The sequence below is a fragment of the Mastigoproctus giganteus genome, chromosome 6, assembly GCF_048544385.1.
Source record: "Mastigoproctus giganteus isolate SK-2022 chromosome 6, ASM4854438v1, whole genome shotgun sequence".
In the NCBI taxonomy this organism is placed as follows: domain Eukaryota; kingdom Metazoa; phylum Arthropoda; class Arachnida; order Uropygi; family Thelyphonidae; genus Mastigoproctus; species Mastigoproctus giganteus.
This window is the reverse complement of record NC_143580.1, coordinates 64,462,660-64,480,548: the sequence shown is the minus strand read 5'-3', so window position 1 is coordinate 64,480,548 and position 17,889 is coordinate 64,462,660. Positions and strand designations below refer to the sequence as shown.

Here is a 17,889-nt window from a genome sequence, read left to right as displayed (position 1 = left end):
GCCATAATTATGAGAGCTTCTTTGGACTCAGGGGAGGTACCCATAGACTGGAGATGTGCAAATGTAACCCCAATTCACAAAGGAGGATCAAAGGCTGACACAAGTAATTATAGACCTGTTAATTTAACTTCTGTTCCAGGTAAATTAATGGAGGCACTGGTTAAAGAAGCACTGCAGGATCATCTAGACAAGAATTCAGTTATAGCTCAGACGCAGCATGGTTTTGTTAAGGGCAGGTCTTGCCTGACCAATTTGATTGGATACTATGATGTAGTCACAAAAGAACTGGATGCAGGGAATAACTTTGATATTATATATTTGGATCTTAGAAAGGCTTTTGATACTGTTGCACATGGAAGACTGCTGCACAAATTGGAGCAGTGTGGCATTGGAGGCAAATTGCTGCTATGGATAAGGGGATGGTTGAGTGGCAGAAGACAGAGAGTGGTAATCAATGGACACTGCTCAACGTGGACTAATGTTATTAGTGGAGTTCCTCAAGGTTCAGTGTTGGGTCCGTTGTTGTTTTCGGTGTTTATGAATGATATTGATGATGGGATATCAAGTTTAATGTCCGAGTTTGCAGATGATACAAAGGTTGGCAGGGTCGTTAAGGACAATACTGACGCTATGCTGCTGCAACAGGATCTGGAAAGGTTGAACAGATGGGCTGAGAGGTGGCAAATGAGGTTTAACATCGACAAATGTAAAGTGCTGCATATGGGAAACAGTAACCCCAGAGCAACGTATCAACTCTGCGGTACTACACTGACAGTGGTGGAGAATGAAAAGGACCTGGGGGTAATTGTGCAGGCAGATATGAAGTTCTCTGAGCAGTGCAGACGAGCTGCAAGAGTAGCTCATGGTGTCTTGTCAATGATATACAGGAATTTTTCTAGCAGGGATAAGGAGGTGATTATTCCTTTGTATAAGGCAGTGGTAAGGCCACATCTTGAGTACTGTATACAGGTCTGGAGGCCTCATTTCAAGAAGGATGTAGAGCTGCTGGAACGGGTACAGAGAAGGGCAACAAGATTAGTAAATGGAACAAAGGGTTGCTCTTACGAAGAAAGGCTTAAGTTTTGCAAATTACAGAGTTTGGAGACTAGGCACCGGCGAGGTGATCTGATAGAGGTGTATAAGGCTTTGAATGGTTTGAGCATGCTCAATGCCAATGGGATTCTTCATCTTTCTCAGAATAATCACCTCAGAGAGCATAAATTCAAATTGAGGAAGGACGGATGTCGGATAGATGTGCGGAAATTTGCCTTTGGCCAGCGGGTGGTTGGTTGGTGGAACCGACTTCCAACACTTGTTGTTGAAGTTGATAGCCTAAACAAATTTAAAGCTCAACTGGACAGGTATTTCGAACGAACGGAGGGGTGAAATGGGAGTGGGTTTTTTTTTTTTTTTTTTTTTGGCTGATGCTGAATAAGCTTGCTTTCTTGCATCATATGCCTCTGCTAATGCTAAATGTTTCTGACACAAAACTAGGATTTAACTGCCACATTGACAAACTCATTAGGCAGGAGGCGAACCTGAAATGGAGAGCGAAACAACACCTGCATTAAGTCTTAGAAAAGGTCACAGATATGTCAGGACCACCATATATCCCCCCTACTTTATGCAGCAGAAATCCAATGAAATTCTCTAGGCATCAGAAGCACCCACGAACACAAAACCTGTATGGGCAGCGGAATTCTGGCTCCTCCAGTGGGTAACCTACAAACACAGGATACCACCCCAAGCCCATACGACTGAAATGGCCATGGCCCTGGGAATTCCCAGACTGCCCTCTCTCATTGAAGAAAAAAGACCGGTATTCACGGTAAAGATGCTGACTGGTCTTATCACATCTCCTTCATTCTGGGATCTCTGTTGCTGGAGGATTCCACGTGCTCAGATCAGAGCCACGCCAACAATTTGCCCTCTTCACTTATCAGTCGCTTCCTATCCTACAAGATGCTCGAACAAATCCAGGACATTGATGCTGACCTAAAGAAATTTGCTGTCAACCGACGCTATAAACATGGGATTCTGGGTCAAACACATCCCAAGACCCACAATCACTCAGCGTAGACCGAGGGCGTCATCGAAACCATCTAGTCACATGCATATTCACCCCCGGTTGCCTCCAATAAGGAATAGTCAATGATGGAGCAGACAGTCTGCAAAAATGAAAAGCCTGCTCTTCATCTCATCCAAGCCACCATGCCCTTGAGTCACCACTTTGATGCTCATGTTAATTATGGAGCATACCGGGGAAAAGCCAGGGGTGTGTTCATCAACTGTCTATGTTCAAGCTGTTCGCTCCCACGAACTGTGAAGATAAAAATCGGGACTTCAAATGTATATGTATGTGTCATTTTGTTTATTTAATTTTAATGTCACGCCATTTTTTATTTAATGTAATTTTGTTTAATGTCATGTTAATGTTTTATGTGACTTAATGTCATTATGTACATTGTATCATCTTATTTAATTTATTGTTTTTTTGCCATTTGATGTTATTTTATTTAATTGTTTAATGTCCTTAATGTCAATTTATTTATTTCTGTAAATGTATCTGGCTGTCATTAACTCTGTAAATGTCAATCCCTGGTTCTTTGGCCGTGAAGGGACATTGCAACACTGTCCAATCTTGTAATTGTTACAATTAAAGGTGGTGCAATCAAAAAAGACTACTCTCTCTCTAAAATTGGATCCTGCTAGCACCACATACGCTGTGCTATTATCATCGTATTTGATTGGTTGGCAGTGATCGAATGAAAAACCGACTGAATTCAGTCGACTGTTCGAGGGTAATTAACGTAATCCATAGTGTTCAAGCTGTTATTCTCATCATTAATCACAGGTATTGCTCTTCGTGACTAGTGATGGACTGTTGAACCAGTACTTGGAGGACGTCGAACTAGGATCAAATGACACCAAAAGGGTGGAGTTTCATTTTAGACGATATGCATTTTGGGTGCTTTTCTGAGCTGACTTCAAATCCATTACATTTGCAGAAGTAGTTGTTCTTTCTTTTGAAGAAAATGGCGAAAATTATTATGTTTCTTAGTAGTGTTCGAGAAGGACGCATGGCACCAAGAGTAGCAACATTTATGAAGAAAAGATTGGAAGAAAGAAAACTTGAAATTACAATATTTGGTATGTTTTAGAAAAAAATAAAGAAAAAAAGGGACATTTTTTTTTTCTTTTTCCCTTTGATTTGGTAACTGCTATGTATACGATGTGTATTTATTTACTTAACTTATTTTTTAGGCGAGGGATATAGGAAATTTCTGAAAAAAAGATTGGGCTTGTGTAATATAAGTATTTAAATGTGTATTTTCAGATTTAAAAAAAAAAAATATTGTTTAAAAATTTAATTCGCCCGGAGATGTGTTGTTTTCACCATGTGTAAAGAGGTGAAATAAATTCCCTTTCTTAAATCAAACTTGATCGTTTACAGGGGATGCTCCACGCAGCAGCTATAGTCCTCCCTGCAGAGTAGTATGTTACTACTCTGTGGTCCTCCCCATCCGATAAAAATAATGTACATTTGTTTTGCACCACATGGAAAATAAAGCTTAATGATTGCCCGGAACACTGCTTTAGTCCCCTCCGTTAGAAAGTTTGAGGGAGCGCATGCTAGCAATCATTTGGGAGAAGGGGCCCACATGCCTGAAAAAAAACGACATTTGTGAGAGATGTGAGTTTTATTATTATTGTTATTATTATTAGATGTGGTGTAAAGGAAGCCTGGAGTTTATGCTGCACCAGGCAAAAAAAAAAAAAAATTCTGAGTTGCCCTGAGAGAGAGAGAAAGAGAGTCAGAATTAGAAGGGAATCACCAAGAAAGAGAAGAATGATGATATCCAGCTCAGGACCCTGGGTGTGCCAAGCCCATACTCCCCAGATGTGAGCCCCGGGGTAGTTTTGCTGCATGAGAGAGTGGAAGTTGTATGTGGTCAACTGAAATTGTAAATTTTATTCAGTGCATTTAGTAATTTAAATCTGTTTGGAATTTCAATATACTGTATATAATTTCCAAATAAGTGCCTGTTGCAGCTATCTTTCTTATCTACTTTACAGTTTATTGGGCACATAAATGCCCTGCCATTTAGCATTAGTAAAGGCACATGATGCAAGAAAGCAAGCTTATATAGCATCGGTCAAACTTCCCCCTTCTTCCCATTTCACCCATCCACTCGCCCCAAATGTTGGTCTAATTCTGCCTTAAATCTGTTTAAGCTATCAACTTCTATAATGACAGATGGAAGTTTGTTCCAGCAATCAACCACCTGCTGGCTAAAGGCAAACTTCCACACACATATCCTACAACTGTCTTTCCTCAATTTGAATTTATGCTCTCTCAGACAATTATTCTGAGCAAGAGGAAGAATCCCATCAGCATTGAGCATGCTCAAGCCATTCAAGGCTATATACACCTCAATCAGATCACCTTGCAGGTGCATAGTCTCCAGACACTGTAATTTGCAAAACTTAAGCCTTTCTTTGTAGGAGCAACCCTTTGTTCCATTCACTAATCTTGTTGTCCTTCTCTGTACTTCTTCCAGCAGCTCTGCTTCTTAAAATGAGGCCTCCAGATCTGTATACAGTACTCAAGGTGTGGCCCAACCATTGCCTTATACAAGGGGATAATCAACTCCTTATCCCTTCTAGAAAAAATCCTGTATATCATTGACAAGAAACCATGAGCTACTCTTGCAGACCATCTGCACTACTCAGAAAACTTCATATCTGCCTGCACAATTCCCCAGGTCCTTTTCATTCTCTACCACTGTCAGTGTAGTACCACACAGTTCATACATTAATCCATTAATCTGGGGTTACTGCTTCTCATATGCAGTACTTTATATTTGTCAATGTTAAACTTCATTTGCTATCTCTCAGTCCATCTGCCCAACTTTTCTAGATCCTGTTGCAGCAGTGTACTGTCATTAGTGTCATTAACAACCCTTCCAACCTTCGTATCATCTGCAAGCTTGGACATTAAGCCTGATATACCATCATCATGAATTGTTGAGGAAGCTTCCATCCTGCAGTGGGTTGATAATGGCTGCACTTTTACCATCATCAATATCATTTATAAATACAGGAAACAACAATGGACTCAACACTTAACCCTGAGGGACTCCACTAATAACATTAGTCCACGAAGAGCAGTGTCCATTGATTACCACTCTCTGTCTTCTCCCCCTCAACCACCCCTTTATCCATAGCAGCAATTTGCCTCCAATGCCACACTGCTCCAATTTGTGCAGCAGTCTTCCATGTGCAACAGTACCAAAAGCCTTTCTAAGATCAAAATATATGACAACAAAGTTATTCTTTGCATCCAGTTCCTTTGTGACTACATCATTGTATCTAATCAAATTAGTCAGACAAGACTTCTCCAACAAACCCATGCTGTGTCCGAGCTATAACTGAAGTCTTGTCTAGTTGATCCTGGAATTTCCCTGGAACAGAAGTTAAACTAACTGGTCTGTAATTACCTGTGTCTCCCTTTGATCCTCCTTTGTGGATTGGGGTCACATTTGCACATCTCCAGTCCATAGGTACCTCCCCTGAGTTCAGGGAAGCTCTCGTAATTATGGCTAAGGGTTTGCTTACTTCCTTTGCCACCTCCTTTAATATAACTGGATAGATTCCATGCACCCCAGGTGCCTTTCTTATATTTATCTTCAACAATTTCTCCTCCACTTTACTCTGTTACTACAAGATTATCTGGCTTACTGCCAGAATTGAATACACCTCTGGCATTCCCCTCCCTGAATAACTCCTCATGTGTGAATGTAGATGCAAAATAATAATTTAGTTTTTTAGCTACCTGAGCAGGATCATCAGTAGTTGAACCATCGATATCAAGTGGATCAATCTGATTCATCCCCTTCCCTCTAGAGTTTACATAAGTAAAGAAGTTTTTGTTGAGATGGCTTGCAAGATGTTATTTTATCTGTGATTTGCAAAGGCTTATATTTTGCTACCAATTGTTCTAATTGGATATTAGTTTTTCTGCCACATACATTTTTCTCTAAAAATAGGATACATATAGAACATTTTTGGATCCAGGGATTAACCGAATAAAGAAAGAATATGGTTTCAAGATATTTCTAGTGCTAAATTATGATTAAGAAGTGGTGGTAGCTTTAGCTTGCACAGACCCCGGGGGCTCACATCTGGTGAGTATGGGCTTGGCAAACCCAGGGTCCTGAGCTGGATATCATCATTCTTCTCTTTCTTGGTGATTCCTTTCTACTTCTCTTTCTCTCTCTCAGGGTAACTCGGGGAATTTTTTTTTTTTTTTGGCTGGTACAACATAAGCCTCAGGCTTCCTTGTACCATATGGCTAATAATAATAATAATAAGGTCCTAAACAAGATAGCAGTGCAAGGACTTCTGGGGAGAGGAATCAGATGGCTGTTAAATCCAAGGAAAAATGCCTAGCTTGCAAATTTGCAAGGCCTTATTGCAAAATTTGCAAGGCCAATAAGTTAATTTTTGAATTTAAGTAAGTTAATTTTTAATTTTTGGCCTTGAAAATTTGCAAGGCCAATAAGTTAATTTTTGAATGGTACAGTTATGTACAGTTTGTATTTAATTATAAAGTAATGCATTGTACATAAATAAATGCAATACTGATATTTGATACAGAATTATTATTTCTATAATGATGTTTTTGAATGGTATTTTTTGACTTTGCTCGTGCAATAAGAATATTTGCTATGGCACTACAGCCTGATATTCCCTTTTCTGTTAAATGTTTATGCTATGTACAATATATACTGTATATGGGCCATTTAATAGTTACTAAAACCACTAAGGAGCATATGTTTATTTGCTTATACATTAATGCTAGAAGTATGGTATATGAATTTGGATTTGAACTATTTTTTATATCTTTAAATGCTGATATAGATACAACAGAAACATTATAGCATTTTGATATTGATAAAGCTGAATTTAAATATGATGATTATATTGTGTTCAGAAAAAACATATATAATGTTTATATAAAGGAGTGAAGCATAGTTAATGAGCATATGGACCAAATACTGTGATAAGTGTAACAACAACTATACACAAATAAATAGAGTTGGCCTGCAAATTAGAATTTCTTATCATGGGGTATTTTAACTTTCCAGATGCCACTTGGAACTAATGAGTTGGCAGCTCTCTTAGTAGCCAAACATTTTTCAGTTTGCTGGAAGACTGCTTTCTACCAGCATCTTAGAGAGACAACAAGAAAAAGCAATATTCTTCATCTAGTTTTCAGCAAGGCTTCATCATGTATTAAGAATATTCAAGTAAAGGAACCTTTAGGTGGCAGTGATCATAGTATATCGATATGGGATTTATTCAAGAAATCTGTCAAGGTAAAGGAAGGGGTTTTTGTTTTTGCAAAGGTGATTATAATGGGCTCAGACATTGTTTAAATTATTTTCAGTGGAAGGGAACCAACTGAAGAGTTGGTTCCAGTGAAAAGTTTGAGCTTTAATTGCTGTTGAAAAATGTGAATGCCAAACTTGAAACAATTTTGAAATGTTGAAATGTAAATTTTTCAACACTGCCAAAAAATAAATGGCAAGTGGTAAGTTTTCACCAAGAATTTTATACCAACAATATTCTTCAAGATTTAAGCCAAAATTGATGTTCAATGAAATTATGAGCTTAGTAGCACAAAAGAAAAACTGGGCAATTATAAATTGTTAGGTGATGCAAAGCCCTACAATAAGTATAAGCTAGTTTGTAATCAAATTACTTTTGGTGTTAGGCAGGCTAAGCAGATTATGAGAAGTCTTCAGTTAAGAATGTGAAGAAAAGCAGCAAGGAATTCTTTGGGTTTGTTAACAACAGGAGGATAGGGATTGAATCATTGTTTCCACCGGATATGAATGGTGTAATTGTTGATAATCCTGTATAGGTTGCCGATAAACTGAATAAACATTTTGCATCTACATATACAAAGTATGTTTTGAGATTGTGTTGGCAGAAAATTATTTTATTTTGAGGTGGGGTTGGCAGAAGAGTATCTAATCCTGACTGTGAGTTAAATGATTTTTTAATAACAGAAAGTAAGGTGGAAGAGAGACTGCTACAGCTAAAAGTGAGCAAAATGCCTGGAGCTGATGCAATCTATTCAGTTATATTAAAAGGAGCTGCAAGGCAGTAGTTAAACCTTTAGTCATCATAATGTGAGCATCCTTAAATTTAGGAGAAGCACCTGCAGATTGGAGACCACACTTGAAGACCCTGCACAAAAGTATCTCCTGTTCAGAACTACAGATCTGTAAGTTTAACCTCTGTATGCCAGGAAAAATGGAGTCGATAGTTAAAGAAGTAACGCATGCAAGATCATCTTGACCAGAGTGGAGTCAAGGCAATCGCATCATAGATCATGCCTCACCAACCTGTTTTGCTACTATGAAATAGGCGCCTCCGTAGCCAGGTGGGAAGGAACAGCAGTGCGTAGCACACGCTTCTTGATTAGACCGGGGTTCGAGCCCGTCACCACCAAGGGGTTTTTGGTGGTGACGGGCTCGGAAGGTCAGGGAATGACCACCGCATATCCCGGAGAAATATGGCCTTAGTTGCTAATGCTCCTAAAAACCAAAATAACAACAAAAATAACAGCTACTATGAAGTTGTTGCAAAGGAACTGGATGAAAAGCATAATTCTGATATCATATTTAGATTTCAGTAAAGCAAGAGGCAAGTTACTGCATTGGATAAAGAGATGGTTTAGTAGTAGGAGACAATAGTTATAAATAGCCACTGCTATTCGTAGACTCATTTGGTAAGTGGGTTCCACAGGAGTCAGTTTTGGGTTGTTACTGTTTTAATATTGTTAATGATATTGACGCAGGTATTTCCATTTTGATGTCCAAGTTTGCTGATGATACAAAAGTAGGTACAGTGGTTCAATAACCTATTGACAGCAACAAGGGATTTAAAGAAAGTGGATTTAGAGAAACTCAGCAGATGGACTGCTGAATTTCTCAGAAAATGTGATGGAATGTGAAAAATGGTAACTGACTGGAGAAATGCAATGTACGTGCATATGAGTAGGAGTAATCTTAGAATAGCATAGCATCTGGGTTGTATCAAACCGAAAGTAGAAAAGTATGATAAAGATCTGTGGGTAATTGTACAGTCTGACTTTAAATTCTCTGAGTTGTTCAATCACACCGCTAGACAGTTCATGGGGGTTCTGTCAGTGATATATAGAAACTTTGCTGGAGAAAAAGACTGGTGTTCTGTAAATTACAATCTCTGGAACTAGCATCTATGTTTTAACCTAATTGAAGTGTATAAGGCCTTAAAAAAGAGTTAAGTAAACTAAATGCTGATGCATCTTTCTCAAATGAAATGCATAAGGGGACAAATTTAAATTGAAAAAAAAGGTGATTGCTGAAGGGATGTGCTCCACACATCCTTTCAGCATTCATAATCATTTGGAATATACTTCCACCTAGTGTTGTGGATGTGGGTAGTTTGAATAAATTTAAAGGAGGGTTGGGCAGTTTTTGACTAATGGAGTGGATAGTTTTTTTTTTTTTGAACAGTGCTGTTTAAGCTTTGGTTCTTAGCATCATATTGCCAGTAGTAATATTTATACATACACACCGCCCTACCATTAATATCTGGCCCCAAGTGCCAAGCAATTTTCTTACTGTGATTATAGAGTGCTTTCTAAAGTGATATAGTTTTGTTTCTTTTTTAGTGTGCTTATTCTTTTGTTTACTTGAAGTGGTTCTGCACTTAAGAGGTCAAAAGTAAGAACCAAGAAAGGAAATCCACCTTTCTTTTCTTAGTCTTTATATTTATTATTACTAATCAACTCTACTAATTTAAGCAACCGCTTGGTCACTGGTGGCACCACTCCTGCCTCCACATGGTGGGGCCTGTTGGGGTTGGAGGATACACCAACCCTCAGGGCTAAAAGGAGCAGAGATGGAAACAAATGAATTTCCACATTTAGAGCCAAAGAGCTCTCCACCAAATGATAATCATGACACTGACCATGACTTCTCTCACTCTCGAACAGAATGAAGAAAGACACTGGCAGACAGGAATTACCAACATTCCTAATAATACATTCTCTGTCAACACTACATGTGGGCAAGCTCTCCCCTTTCATCATTCAGAGATGCCTCGAACATGCTGCAGGTTCACCAAAAATGGTGAAACATCTCCAATCTGGAGATTTATTAATAGAGACCACCAATCCTCGACACGAACTATTATTATGTCTGCAATAATTAAAGACAAACACCAGCCAAGGAATTAAAAATTTTTACTATAAAAATAAAATATACAGAAATGCTGTGATACACTATCGGAAGACTAAAATATTGCAATAAATTATGATAAAATAAACTACGATAAAACGTTAAAAATATAGTTAAAAATATACCGAAGCAATAAAATTATCTAAAATATACTGTTGAAGAAGGAGACAGCAGTCTCCGAAAGCTTCAGGTTTTATCGCTTTTAATCCAGTTTATTTTAGATAATTTTATTGCTTTGGTATATTTTTAACGTTTTATCGTAATTTATTGCAATATTTTAGTCTTCCAATAGTGTATCACTGCATTTCTGTATATTTTATTTTTATAGTAAAAATTTTTAAATCCTTGGCTGGTGTTTGTCTTTAATTATTGCAGTATGGAATTTCCCAGCCCCCATAGGCCTGTTTGAAGATATTATTACGTCTGGCATCCTTGAGTGGAATCCCAGTTCAAATCACACCACATACCACCCTCAGTTCTTCAAAGGGAGTATCACTGAATGGGATTTATTGAACATTCCTGAAAATAAAATAGTCCAGGAACTTAAAGACCAAAAAGTCACTCAAGCAAAAAAGAATCATGAACCGAAAAGATGGCAGTTTAGTCCCTACCTGGGGTATAATTTTAACTTTCAGTTCTCCAAACCTACCAGCTTCAGTCAAGGCAGGATATTTAAACTGTCACATTCGCCCATATATCCTGAACCCCCTAAGATGTTTTAAATGCCAGAAATTTGGCCATTCCCAGACAGCATGCCGTGGAGATGCAATATGTGCAAACTGTGGGTGTAAAACTCATACACAAACAGAATGTAAGGTACCAACTCCACAATGTCCTAATTGCAAGGGCAACCATCCGGCATACTCTAAAGACTGTGACCTCTGGAAGTTGGGGAAAAAAATACAAAAATATAAAATTGAAAATATAAAGTTTCCTACCAAGAGGTAAGAAAACAAGTAAAATTAAGTATGCCAAAATACACTTTTGCTTCTGCTACTTACAGTCGCCAATCAGTAGCATGTCAGACAGAAGTGACCATCCACCCAGACACATCGATCTCAGACTGGGCTCAATCAGTCCTCTCGGTCCAGCATCCATCTCCACCAAAGGTAGTAGACCAATGCAGTAATAAACCACTGATAGTTCCATCCCAGAGACTTCCCCATTGTCAAGCAGCAGAGAATTTACAAAAATCAGATCCAGTTGAGGTGAAGCAATCTCACCTATCAAGCATGGATATAGATGATACCAGCAACTCAGGTCTGCTTGAAATACATACAGATGATGATATGGAAGAAGACAATGACTCAAGACACCCAAATTTTTCAAGAAAAGAAAAATCAAAACCTGACAGATATAAACAAGCCACTCACAAAAAGCAGACTCCTCTTCTGCTCACAAAAAAAAAAAGTAATGGAACAAATCATACAATGGAATTGCAGAGGTTTTTGCAGCAGTATTAATGAGATATCATTATGTGAACTAATTTACTGTTACAATCCTGCTGCCATATACCATATTTCCCCATGTATAAGATGCTCCCATGTATAAGACGCACCTTAATTTTGGGGCCCGAAATTTAAAAAAAAAATGTATTACATAAAGTTATTGAACTCAAGTTTTATTCATCATAAAATTCATACAACTCCTTATCACTGTCAAAACTCCCATCTATTAGCTTGTCCTCGTCTGTGTCTGATGACGAATCACTGTACTGTCTTCATATATTGCCTCGTCCTCAGTTCCATCTATGGCATTTGAAATGCCACACTTCTTATTAAATGACTTGACAATGATCTCAATCTTGATATTATCCCAGGATCTTTTCACCCAGGTACAAACTTCTCCTATAGTTGGTTTCTTCACTCTTCCTGCTGGTGTCAAATTGTCCCCAGAAGACTTCATCCATTGGTTCCATTCGTCTCTCATGGCAGCTTTGAAGGGTTTGTTTGGAGGAGGACCAAACTTATGTTCAGCAGCACGATTTCCATTCACTTTTGCAAACTGGATCACTTTTAACTTGAATTCAGCACTGTATGAAAATATTTTCTGAGCTATTTCTGGGCAGAACGTGGCAAAACGTAACCAAATATACAGGTAACAAGTGCGAAACAATGAGTGCAAAGACAACAAGCGCAAAAAAGCGGGAAATGCAAGTAAAAAAAAATCTACAACCACTGTATAAGACACACCCAGTTTTTAGACCCCAAATTTTTCGAAAAAGGGTGCGTCTTATACATGGGGAAATACGGTAATTACAAGAAACAAATTTAACAACAAAAATATGTTTCTGTCAAAAATTGTACTATCTTCAGACAAGATATATCTGATACTAACAGCCCCCATGGAGGAGTAGCCGTACTCGTGGACTCACGAGTTCCTTCCAGATGCATTCCATTGCAAACACAGTTGGAAGCGGTTGGCACATATGTAGTAATTGACATTATTCTGATACTGGTCTCAATTTATCTTCTGCTGAACCAAAATCTTTTTTCTGGATTCATCATATATTGCATAGTCATAGAGTATGTGGGACCAGTTCTCCTTTGCTCCACAGAGACAACGGTCTGACTCTGCAAGCCTAAATTGAAACAATTTCTCATTGAGGGCCCCATGTCCTGTGACTAGATAGGAGGTTTCCATCATGAGAGAGAACCATTTCCCAACAGATTTTGCCATGGCAAAAGTAACATCTGGTATGAATTTTTTTGTGACTAGTCCCTTGTTGGTTGTGTCCCATTGGGTCTGCCATATGTGAGAAGCTGTGCGCTGCTATAATGAGCAGCGCACAGCTTCTCACTTTTCACATCCGTGTCTAAGGTGGATTCCTAGGATTGCTGCAGGAACTCTCCTCCGTATTCTGTAGCATAGTCCCCTATAAACTACAAAGAGGTCCAGTAGAAGAACCCCGCAATGACTTGTGTTGCCGCTGTGGAGACTGTTCTGGAGATCCGTTGGGTCGCCGGGAGAAGTCCCCGTTGGACAGAGTTCAGCTTCTCTTTAATTTTACATTTAATTGCCTGGTGAAACCAAGCCCCTGCAGCGAACGTGACTATGAGGAGGAACACTGCCTTGTAGTAAAGGAGTATTGAAATGTATGACCGTTTCTAACTGTGCTCCCCTTGCAGTTATCATAAATGATTCAATTAATTTGGGAGTTGCAATATGACCTAAGTAGCCCTTGTGCCAGAAAATACCACCACAACAACAACATTAATATCTGGATACTCCATTGTTGATAGTTTTTCATATCCTACCATACATCAGGCACAGGGCTGTACTTACACTTCTCAGGGCCCGAGGCACTAAGCTCTTGCGGGGCCCCCCTTTTTGGGTACCAATTCAAAAAAAACTTACATATATAAATAATATCAAAAATTGCATTACAAAAATATTATATTATAAAAATAATATAAAAACATCCACATCTTGTTTGTTAGTAGTAAATAATAGCAGGTAAATAGCAATGAATTAGCAATAAATAAATAAATAATAATAAAATAAATATTTAATAATAACAATAAAAATAATATAATAAATAGCAATGACAGAATTGTTTCGACATTCGGAAATGTTGATCTAAATCCATCATTAATAATATTGTACATATACTCAATATTTGAAACATTTTCTTCTTTGGCATAATTGCTGCTATTATGATTAATGCCTTTTTAAATATTAATATATCATTTTTTAATTACTGCTTCATTTAATTCATTGTTTATTGACAATTTCAGATTTTTAATTCAAATGTGATTATAGTAACAGCTTAAAAGTAATATAACTGATAATGATTCAATATAAAAAATTAACACTTGAATCAATTCATATTTTAAGCACGAGAAAACAAAAAGTTTTCAATAAAGGAAATGTATGCCACAGTAACAATAGATAATGAAACATTACATAGATTTGATATTTAAATTTTCTGTTACAACAGAATCAAAATATATTAAACTACAACACTACTTTCAGAGAGATGGATACATATCTATATTTACTTTAGTGTGTGCATTCCTACGTATCACACTGTAACTTTGCAAATCAACAATTAAACTAAATGTCACAGTTTTCAGGTCTCAGCTTATATAGATTCTCAAATCCATTGGTGGTTCAATTAAAATAGTTTCTGCAGAGCGAATAAAATTTCCATATAATGAACGGATTTCGAGAGAGAGGCTGGGTACGCATTGTTCGCACCTCTGGCCTAGAGGTGTGAACAGTGTGAGCTGCTGCTGTAGAAAGCACGAATTAAGAGCTAAAAGGATTAACATTTCACAATTTCATAACACATTTACAACCGCCTCTCCTCCATACTGTACAGAGAAGTCGCACTGGTGAACTGCTTTCTTGTGTTCGTAGCCAGTGGAAAAGATTAAGGCATATTCTCGATGCGGATAATACGTGGTCAGCCAATGTTCTACTGTTACACCCTATTAGAGAATTAGGAGAGAGTTATTTTCCTTTATTCTGGAAATTAATCTGTTCTTTCAGAGAAATGAGTCATCCACACTTTCAGTAAATTTCACCTGTCTCTGTTTACAATATAAACAAGGTAGGTACAAGTGGGCCCTAGTTTAGATCAGGATGTTAAAAAAAGAAATTGCTTTAAAAATTTCAGATTACAGAGGTCCCCCTCTATCATGAGGCCTGAAGCTTGTGCCTATTTATAAGTAAGTACGGCCCTGATCAGGCACAACTATAAATGTGTTCGTAGCCTTTGAGGGAGACAGTAGTACTACTGTGAATGTGAGATGCTGCAATCAGTGGCAGACTTCCATCATGGAAAGCTAATAGGGTGCCATGTAAGCACTCAGTCTGTACATGATATTTCAATGGCACTGATGATAGGTGATGTGATCTACAAATGCATACCGATGCTGAAACTGTCGTGAACATTACTGTTGTAAACTGTCGTGAAATGTTATTAGTGGAATCCCTCAGGGTTCAGTATTGGGTCCATTGTTGTTTTCTGTATTTATAAATGATATTGATGATGGTATATCAGGCTTCGTGTCCAAGTTTGCAGACAATACAAAGGTTGGCAGGGTTGTTAATGACACTAATGACAGTACACTGTTGCAACAGGATCTAGAAAAGTTGAGCAGATGGGCTGAGAGGTGGCATATGAAGTTTAATATTGACAAATGTAAAGTACTACATATGGGAAACAGCAACCCCAGAGCAACGTATGAACTCTGTGGTACTACACTGACAGTGGTAGAGAATGAAAAGGACCTGGGGTAATTGTGCAGGCAGATATGAAGTTCTCTGAGCAGTGCAGATGGGCTGCAAGAGTAGCTCATGGTGTATTGTCAATGATATATAGGAATTTTTCTAGCAGGGATAAGGAGGTGATTATTCCCTTGTATAAGGCAATGGTCAGGCCACACCTAGAGTACTGTATACAGGTCTGGAGGCCTCATTTCAAGAAGGATGTAGAGATGCTGGAACGAGTACAGAGAAGGGCAACAAGATTAGTGAATGGAACAAAGGGGTGCTCTTACGAAGAAAGACTTAAATTTTGTAAATTGCAGTGTCTGGAGACTAGGCACCAGCGAGGTGATCTGATAGAGCTGTATAAAGCCTTGAATGGTTTGAGCATGCTCAATGCAGATGGGATTCTTCCTCTTGCTCAGAATAATCGCCCGAGAGGGCATAAATTGAAATTGAGGAAAGACGGTTGTAGGATAGATGTGCGGAGGTTTGCCTTCAGCCAGCAGGTGGTTGATTGCTGGAAGAAACTTCCATCTGTCGTTGAAGAAGTTGATAACTGAAATAGATTCAAGGTAGAACTCGACAAACATTTGGAGCAAGCAAGTGGATGGGTGAAATAAGGGTTTTTTTTTTTTTTTTTTGGCTGATGCTATATAAGCTTGCTTTCTTGCATCATGTGCCTTTGCTAATGCTAACATCTGAAAAACCTCCAAAACTGATGGAATGTGACAGGAGAGTCCTTCAAAGAATTGTCTGCTTGGAACGCCGTGTTGACATTGCTGCAGCAAATGTAGGCGTTCAGTGAGATGATTGAGACATTTGTCAGCATTAGTATAGGATGTTTTATGATATGAGTTACCATGTTTGTGCAGTCATCCACAAGCCACTGATCATGCCAACTAATGACATATGCCATCTAGCTTGGTGTAAGGCCCACAGTTCTTGGTACTGTAGATCAAAAGAAAGCTGTGCTTTGGATTGAGGAGTCATGGTGCATGATCTAAGAGTCTGACAGTTGTGCCTGGGTCTTGGTAGATGCCCAGAAAAACTACCTGCTGGACTGTATTGTCCCATTATAATACTAACATAAACTACACATAAATTTCCCATCCTGTCATACTGCTTATTATAGCCTACCCTTATATTGCTGTCTGTGGTCAGAATATATCTAAACTGAATAAAATAAATAAAAATTAAAAATGATTCTTGGATACTACAGCATTCATCTGACCTTTTTACATCCGTATTAAGGCTACTCAGGTGCCATTAGGACAGTTTACCACCTGCTATTTAACAGTTAAAATTAACACATTAATAGGCTGCTTATTAACCAGTTAACTTCATTTGAGATAACATAAGAAATTGAAAGATTAGTATGAGCTCACATTGGTTACTTAACAGTGTGAAAGTAAAAATCCTTGTTAGCAGTAGATGATATTGACTTTTGTCATTTTACTAGAAGATATGCTTTTAGAGGTCATCCAATATCAGAGTGCTTAAGTTTTTGTCAATTTTATGAGTAGGCTTGTTGTACCATAAATTAGGGTGTTAAAAAAATTATGCCAATAAGAGATTCAATTCTTTTTAGGCATATACTCACGTCAAGCACCTATTATCTTCACCATGTCCATCTGTCTGCATATAACAGATGGACTCCCAGTGGATGGATTTTAATGAAATTTTGTATTTGGACTTGTTAAAAATATTTGTTCAGTCAGACCAAATTTCATTAAGATTGGACAAATAGAAATCTGGCAACTATTTCTCTTTTCCATACAACTTGTATAGAAAAAAGAAATTCATAGATTAAATGTAATTTAATGCAGTATTGTTAGCTTTAGACAGTCCATGCACACCTTGTATGTTTGTTATGCAAGACGTGAATGTGACGTTGCTTGTGAAGATATATATATATACAGGGTGATTCCCTACCAGTGCGACAAACTTGCAGGAGGTGTAGGGGGCACAAAGACAAATCGGAATCACATAGCATTGCAGGGTCTGAAATGCCTTTGTCGTGCGGTAGAGGACGTTGAACGGGAGGTCGCGTGAACAGCGATCCCGCTGGAAGTCAGCATTTGCGAACTGGTTCCCGAGGCAGTAGGGTGGACGAGTATTCAAACGTTGAACTGGCCAACATGCACCTCACGTATGGAGCTGTGGACTGTAACAGGCGTGGCGCTCTGCGCTTGTACCAGGAACATTTCCCGCACAGGCTTGCTCCTCGTCATACAATTTTTCGCACATGTGCACAGAAGGTTACGTGAGACTGGTGTTTCACGAGAGGTACCATGAATCGAGAGCGAATGACGAGGATGCCAGACAATGAGGAGAATGTCCTACGTCTTGCAGAAGGCAATCCGAGTACGAGTAC

General features: G+C 38.4%; 1 protein-coding gene across 1 annotated transcript in view; it reads left to right on the top strand.

Moving 5' to 3' along the window:
• The first annotated feature begins 2,890 nt into the window (after positions 1–2,890).
• The window catches only part of LOC150084355 (uncharacterized), a 33,356-nt gene continuing 18,357 nt past the window's right edge, over positions 2,891–17,889 (top strand). The window contains exon 1 of the mRNA XM_090375186.1: positions 2,891–3,150. Within this exon, the coding sequence (XP_090231312.1) occupies positions 3,036–3,150 (115 nt within the window). The 5' untranslated portion in view covers positions 2,891–3,035. The remainder of the gene's footprint in view (positions 3,151–17,889) is intronic.